The sequence below is a fragment of the Phasianus colchicus genome, chromosome Z (assembly GCF_987193195.1).
Source record: "Phasianus colchicus chromosome Z, bPhaCol1.hap1.1, whole genome shotgun sequence".
Classification (NCBI taxonomy): domain Eukaryota; kingdom Metazoa; phylum Chordata; class Aves; order Galliformes; family Phasianidae; genus Phasianus; species Phasianus colchicus.
Window position 1 is genome coordinate 71,924,338 of NC_143476.1, and position 7,687 is coordinate 71,932,024.

Sequence of the window (7,687 nt, forward strand, 5' to 3'; positions counted from 1 at the left end):
CCAGCTACAGAACATTTCCTCACAGAGAGCAGTTCCCTTGCACCAGCCCTGTGCACTGCTCTCCCTTGTCTCTGACACAAGAGATGTGCTGATAAAAACCTCTGTGCAGGAGGAACATTGTGATAAAGTTTGCTAAGTGGATTGTCCCAGAGTTTCTCTGGAATCAAATCTGTGTTTAGAAACTTAAATATCAAGAAAAAGTACGGATGGCTAACAGAGAAACTTCCAGCTCTTTCTCCATCATAATGCATTACATACAGAAGGGACAACACAGAAAATTTAGTCTAAACTCAAGTTTTCTCAGAATGTCAAAATTCCAGTAAGTTTCTATAAACTTGTGAAAACCTATGTTTGAACAAATGAACTAGAAAGACTTTTTCCTTCACAGAGTGATAATACTAAATGTAACATGTTTCCAAATTTGTCTTAAATAGACCTGGTAAAAGCTGCCCCATGATTTTATTTATCAGGAACTACTGGTAACAGCTTCATTCTGTAATGCCACTTGAATAGACATAGCGTGTGTCCCTTTTTGGAAGAAACGATTATGTACTGTGCTAATACATCTGAGGCTGTGAGGTGAAATGAATGAACCCTCTTCACAGAATCACAGAATGGCCAGGGTTGGAAGGGACCTCAAGGATCACGAATCTCCAACCCCCTGCCACATGCAAGGCCACCAACCTCCCCATTTAATGCTAGACCAGGCTGCCCAGGGCCCCATCCAATCTGGCCTTGAACATCTCCAGGGATGGGGCATCCACAACCTCTCTGGGCAGCCTGTTCCAGTCTTGTGGGTTATATGCTTGAGTTATGCTATAGTTTTAGTTAGTGCTGTAAGCTCTTGGCAGAGGATGGCAGAAATAGCAAAGAAATACTTGTGTACCTAAGCAATTTATTTCTGTTCTTAATAAAAATGATGACTATGAGAGCTGTGATAAAATAACTGAGTAGAATGAGAATAAGACAATAGAAATTGCAGTCAACTAATTATCTTAGGAGTGATAGTGAAGACTGGGAGAATTCAGATGATGGAAAATGTCATTAGTAGCCATCAGATGCTCCAGCATTCTGAGGTGGTTACTCTTGCATGCTCCTGGTTATCCTTCTGAGTTACTGGATAGACACAACAAAAACAACAACAACAAAACAAAACAAACAAACAACAACAAAAAAAACTAAGCCACGCACAAAACAAACAAACAAAAAACAAAACAAAACAAAAAAAAAAAACCAAACTAAACCAAAACAAAAAAAAAAACAAAATGAAGAGGAACAGAAGTTGGACTGGGTTCAGTGCAGAGATACCAGGGGCTGCATGAGCAGACAACTTGTTGAAAGGCCTGTTAAAACCATGAAGCAGCATGACTGCTTTTGCATGACTGGCATCAGATCTGGCAGATCTTGCCAGGTCTGAAGTTGGATTATACTCTTCTGTTTGCATAACTGAGAGCATTATGGAGTAGGATGAGAGACACCACAGAATCTTGCAGGACCTAATACAGATCTTGAACTGAGTGCTGTGCTGGGGCTGTTACCTCTGTTAGACCCAAGCTGGTTCTTGCAGAGCTACTGGAATATCTGGGCACTGCACAGCTCCTGCTGGGACATATCAAGCCATCTCTGAGCTGGCTTGGCTGGACAGGACTGCACAGAGAAGTAGCCAATGAACTTCGACATTTCTGAAGGTGGCCTCTGCAGAACTGTAGAATCACAGAATGCTTTTAGTTGGAAAGGATTCTATAGAACATCCAATCCCAATCCCTCTGCTATGGGCATGGCCACTTTCCAGCAGCTCAGGTTGCCCGCAGCCTCATCCAGCCTGGCCTTGAACATCTCCAGGGATGGGGCAGCTTCTCTGGTCAGTGTGTGCTGGTGCCCCACTGTCCTCTGAGTTAAGAATTTCTTCATAAAGGCAATTTAGAATCAGCCAAGTGGCTTAACTCAGCTTTGCATCTGCCTAGTGCCAATTGTGATTCAAAACATAGACCAAAGTTGTAGAAACAACAGTGTAAATTTGAAAAGGAGAGCGGTGTAGAGATGCTAGGAGTTACATTATCAATGAAAAGACTTCTAACTAGTAGACAAGTTTTTGGATAACCATGTGAAAATAGAGGAGGAGAATCAATAACCATTCAAAGATGGAACCTGGTAAATTTAGTGAAAATATACAGACATAGCACAAAGGTGATCCAGAAGTCAGAAGTTTAGGATTCCTTTATTTCTGCTGCAGTGCTCAATTTGTAGCCTGTTGTTTCTGCACAGACTGCTTGTAGGATTCAAAAAAGATTTATTTATTAGCTATGAAGAAGACAGAAGAAATGATTCTGATACTGGTACTGAACATTATTTTGGTTCCTGGCTGGTTCATCTTTCCCACAAAGCCAGAAGTAAGCAGACTGCAAAATTCAGGCTTGTTTCGCTCTGGACTAGTTTAGCTGAAAGCTATGCGACTGCAATACTAGAAATGGCCTTCAACTCTTCTGCATTCTCCTTGTAGATCTTGGCCTTTAACAGGGTAAAGCTTTATTTTGAGAAAGCATTGTGATGAATTTGAGGTTTATGAAAGGTGGGAAACATGAAGCAACTATCTCTCAAGTGAATCTCTCACAGTGAAATGCATATGGCTTTGAGGAGAGGTCATGTTTCAATTACATTGTCACTCCAGACATGAAATTCCCATTGGCTTTTCTGTATTTTAAAGTTGTAGCTGTTTTTCAAAAGGTTTTGAGCAAGGAGAAATAGTGCTAATTCCTGTCGGCTGCATTTCCAAGAAGTCTAATCAGAAAATTCAAGTAGATTGTCTCCTGGCACACTTTCTCTTCCACCTGTTTGGAACTTCTCCCATAGAAAACTGCACATACTGGATCCCTTTCAGGGAACATTAATTTCCTTAGCTCCCTCGTGAAGCTCATTCATTCTATAATCATTACTTAAATATATTTGCTGGTACAACACAAAAGCTGTATCTTATCCTAGTGAATGGTAAATAGACAAAGCCAAAATACTTTTCAGAGTAAAGTATTGTAAGCAATCCCATGAACAACACAGCATGATCAAATTGCAGCATTTTAGTTTCTCATTAAAAAGTAAATAATAGAGTCGTGATCAGAAGACGAGTAGGTAGCTCTCTCTTTTTTCTGAAAGGTGTAAATCGAAATTGCTCACTTCTATAAAAGCAACTTCTATCAGTGTTGTTAACACTTTTTCTATTTTATTTACCTCTTGTTTTCTGCAGTTGTGTCATAAATGAGTAACATTAATATTTCGAATGGTCTTTTCAAGGCTGTGCAGTGTTACGGTTTCATTTGCTCTCAAGCTGGCACGGATTTTATGAGGTTATGGCTTTCCTTAAAGAATTTCCCTAGGTGCTTCACACAGGTTGTCTAAACACATTAGCACCTCATTAAGTTGTTTGAAAATTTAAACAGCATTTTGCTGTTTAAATGCTTAGTAGGATTAAAGGCGCTATCGCATCACAAAAGTGAGCTTTCCCTTCATGTAAATCTCCCACCTCCTACTCCCTCCCCATCTTCCATGGTTGCCTAAATTGCCTCGCAGTATAATTCAGGGCGAAATGGCTTTCAGTCTCTGAACAAAAAATAAATCCGAAAACTAAAGCCGACTTAAGAGATTTCATTTGGAAAAGGACCCTATCAACTTTTCCCCATTAGAACATATATAGGCGTAAGGTGTCCGAGATTTACTTCCCTCGGCCATATCGGTGCAAAACATCTCTGAAAACATTTTCCCCGAGAACCCTTCGTGGATTTCTAAAACCCGCATCCCCCGTGGCTCTGAAACAAATTCAGGCTAATCTAATTAGGCTAATGACTTGCCCACCACCATGCAAGAAAGCTGGGACGATCTCTCCTGCCTCCCAGAAATGCACTTTCTTTTTATCAGGCTGGCTCTGAGCAGCCAGAAGTCTCAACTTTCATTTCACCGAAGGGAAAGTCTGTAAACATCCAGCCGAGCGTTCTGTGCATCTGAGGAGACATTTAGAATGAAGTAGATTTTGGTTGTGAAGGAGCAAAACATACTTATATTTCAGTTTACCAGCGAATATTATCTTATCTGCGTCTCGAAAGTGTTAAGTGTTCATTCAATCAGACACAAGTAATGTTGGCAGGGTCAGCTAACGCCACGGAAAGGCAGAGGTACTGATCGGTTCTGCATATCCACACTTACCCTGTATCTCTGTGCCTTGATTTTTTAAAGATTGCCATTTAAGAGGCAAAGAAATGGAGCCTCGTCCGTTCAGAAAAAGGACTGGCCGAAATACATCCACATTTTGTGAAGTTACGAACTCAGCCTTATTTTTAAGTGCTGACAGAAGATGAGGAAACCTGAGTGCATGCAAGCCAGGCTCTGTGGTACTCATCTTAACTCTGATTAAGTTCAAATCTGGCAAAATCTTACTGCAAGCAATTACTTGGCTTTCTGAGCTTTCGGAGCTCACATGGCACAATTACAGACTAGAGAGTTGTTCTCACATCGTTAAAAATACTGAGCAACAGGACTTTGGAAAGCCTGCCGTGCAAGTCCAAGAACTTTCTTTTACCTGTAGCGAATAGGTAAAGTCTGTCAATCCCATTACTCGTTTTATTTGTTTGTCTCTGTGTTTTTCTTTTTCTTTAAGTGACAAATGTTTCCCAGGAGAAGGGTTGTTTAGTTTATATACCAGTCAATAGCAGATTTGTCTACGATGTGTCAATCTGAAGCTTTTAAAAAAATTCAAGATCGTTCCCAAAGATATTTTTCTCATTTCACTTTCAGTCTCAGCATTTCCCCTTCCTATCAGGAGGAACTGCAATGCAATTTGTTGTTGTTTTTTTTTCTTCACAGGATAGTGATTTCAATAGCGTGTTGCACTGTAATTTCCGCCTCGGCCGCCCCGGGAAGGGAGGCCGGGCAGTGTTGTATTTCTCTTTGGACGGACACGCGGAGTCGCACGCCGGCGCGGAGCCCCCGACGACAGGCAACCGCAGCAGGACGTTGGGGCGATGGCATGAATCATCACGAATGGGACTTTCACTGCTACCGCGCTCGTAAGCGACTGAGTAGGAGCCTTGCCCGGCACTGGATTCTAAAGCAAACTCTCCAGAGACACCATGCAACGCTGCTGCCCGTACTCTCTCACCCCGCACCTGCGGCGGCAAGCTGACTCAGCGACAAGCTTGCTGTTGCTCCCCGGATAACCCCAGCAGCATAGTGCCGGCTGCGGCCGGGTAGGGGGCGAGAATGCAGTCCCGTACGGGGTCTCGGGTGCAGCCCCTCAAAAAGTGCGGGTGGACCCGCGGCCGCGAGAGTCCAGCAGAGCCGCCCGCGGACTTAGCACCCCGGGGCCGCCGCCGCCCGCCTGTAGATGGCGATAAGCGCCTCCAAGGCGCCCCGGCACCCCCGAGTGAGCGGGCAATGCTGGGTGCGCTGTGCCCCCAGCCCGGGAGGCAGTACCTGGCCGCAGAGAGACAGACCCACGTCTCGCACGCTCTGTGCCGGCAACCGGTGCCGGTCCCGAGGGGAAGCCTTGAGTCCCCCACTGCCCGGGATGGTGCTGCCGGGACGGGGATTTGGAGGCAGATTTAGGGGGGTGTGGTGGGTGTCTTCGCCATTCCCTCCACTGGGAGGGGGCGCTGGTAGCCGCGGACACCCCGCCCGCTCGGACTGCCGGCAGCGCCGAGGACCGATGATACCCAGGGAGAGCCCTCCCGCGAAAGGGCGGGATGGAGGGAGAGGACGGAAGGGGAGGGGAAGGAGAGAGGGAGGGAGAAAGCAAGGGGAGAGAGGAGAGGCAAAGAAGGAAGGAGCGGTGCGGGAGAGCAGCGGAGCGAGGGCAGCAGCACAGCGAGCAGCGAAGGGCCCCCCCCCCCCCCGGGCTGCGCGCTGGGCAGAGGCGGCGAGGATGGGCGGGCGCGGGGCGGCTCCGCCAGCCGCCGTCCTCCGAGCCTCGGCCGCCTCCCGCCGCTCTATATAGGGGTGGGAGGGGTGGCGGGGGGGGCCCGGCATGGCCAAAGCGGCAATGCCTCCTGCCAGGGGAGCGCACAAGTGACCGTCGCCTCTTCCCATGCCCGTCTCCTGAAGCGACCTCCCCCGCCCCGGCATGGATGTGGCCAACAACACTACCTCCCCTGAACGCTCTCCCGAGGGAGAAAGTGGCCACGGCCTCGCCGAGGTGACCCTGGGCTACCAGCTGCTCACCTCCCTGCTCCTGGGCACGCTCATCCTGTGCGCCGTGAGCGGCAATGCCTGCGTGATCGCGGCCATCGCCCTGGAGCGCTCCCTGCAAACCGTGGCCAACTATCTCATCGGCTCGCTGGCCGTCACCGACCTCATGGTGTCCGTGCTGGTGCTGCCCATGGCGGCCCTTTACCAGGTGCTGAACAAGTGGACTCTGGGGCAGGTCATCTGCGATATCTTCATCTCGCTGGACGTGCTGTGCTGCACCTCTTCCATCCTGCACCTGTGCGCCATCGCCTTGGACAGGTACTGGGCCATCACGGACCCCATCGACTATGTCAACAAGCGGACTCCCCGCCGGGCCGCCGTACTCATCAGCCTGACCTGGCTCATCGGCTTCTTGATATCCATCCCGCCCATGCTGGGCTGGAGAACGCCCGAGGACCGCTCAAACCCCGACGCCTGCACCATTAGCAAGGACCACGGGTACACCATCTACTCCACCTTCGGCGCCTTCTACATCCCGCTGCTCCTCATGCTGGTGCTCTACGGCCGCATCTTCAAGGCAGCCCGCTTCAGGATCCGCAAGACAGTCAAGAAAGCGGAGAAGAAGAAAATCGCCGACACATGCCTCACCCTCTCCCCGGCCGCCCTGCAGAAGAAAAGCAACGGGGAGCCCGGCAAGGGCTGGCGACGGACTGTGGAGCCCCGGAGCGGTGCCTGTGTCAACGGCGCGGTGCGACAGGGTGAGGACGGGGCGGCCCTGGAGGTCATAGAGGTCCAGCGCTGCAGCAGCTCCTCCAAGACTCACCTGCCGCTGCCCAGCGAAGCGTGCGGCTCCCCGCCGCCCCCCTCCTTCGAGAGGCGCAACGAGAAGAACACGGAAGCCAAGCGGAGGATGGCTCTGTCCCGGGAGAGGAAGACTGTCAAGACCCTGGGCATCATTATGGGCACCTTCATTCTCTGCTGGCTGCCGTTCTTCATCGTGGCGTTGGTCCTGCCCTTTTGTGACAGTAAGTGCTACATGCCCGAGTGGCTGGGGGCAGTCATCAACTGGCTGGGCTATTCCAACTCCCTCCTTAACCCCATCATCTATGCCTATTTCAACAAAGACTTCCAAAGTGCTTTTAAGAAAATTATCAAGTGCAAATTTTGCCGACAGTGAAGCCCGCCGCTCCGGGACGGGGCTCCCGCCCCGGCACCATCCCGCCCGCCCCCCCGCAGCAGCGTGCCCCCCGCTCAGCCCCTCTCCAGCGGGGCACCGGCATCCCCTCCCCGCTCGCTCCCTGTCGGTCGGACCAGCCGCGGGGAGAGCAGCGCGGGGCAGCGCGGAGCTCCGCTGGAGCAGCGCAGCGCCGGGTGGCGGCTGCCCCCGCCTCTCCTCCCCGGGGCTGCGCTGCCGCCTCCCGCCTCCTCCGTCATCCAGGGCAGACGTCGGGTTTGCAGGTCGTTGGTTGCTTGTGGTCGCTGTAAACCACGCTGTCTGCCCGAGTAGCAGCGGTAAAAA

At 49.9% G+C, this 7,687-nt stretch overlaps 1 protein-coding gene across 1 annotated transcript; it reads left to right on the forward strand.

The window, feature by feature from the left end:
* The first annotated feature begins 5,955 nt into the window (after window positions 1–5,955).
* On the forward strand, window positions 5,956–7,355 carry HTR1A (5-hydroxytryptamine receptor 1A). The gene has a single exon (XM_031608219.2). It carries the CDS (start codon window positions 6,104–6,106, stop codon window positions 7,343–7,345), a length of 1,242 nt encoding a protein of 413 aa, XP_031464079.1. The 5' UTR covers window positions 5,956–6,103; the 3' UTR covers window positions 7,346–7,355.
* Window positions 7,356–7,687: the final 332 nt, after the last annotated feature.

Coding starts and splice junctions, on each gene's coding strand:
- HTR1A (XM_031608219.2), top strand. CDS start 6,104: ATGGATGTGGCCAACAACACTACCTCCCCTGAACGCTCTCCCGAGGGA.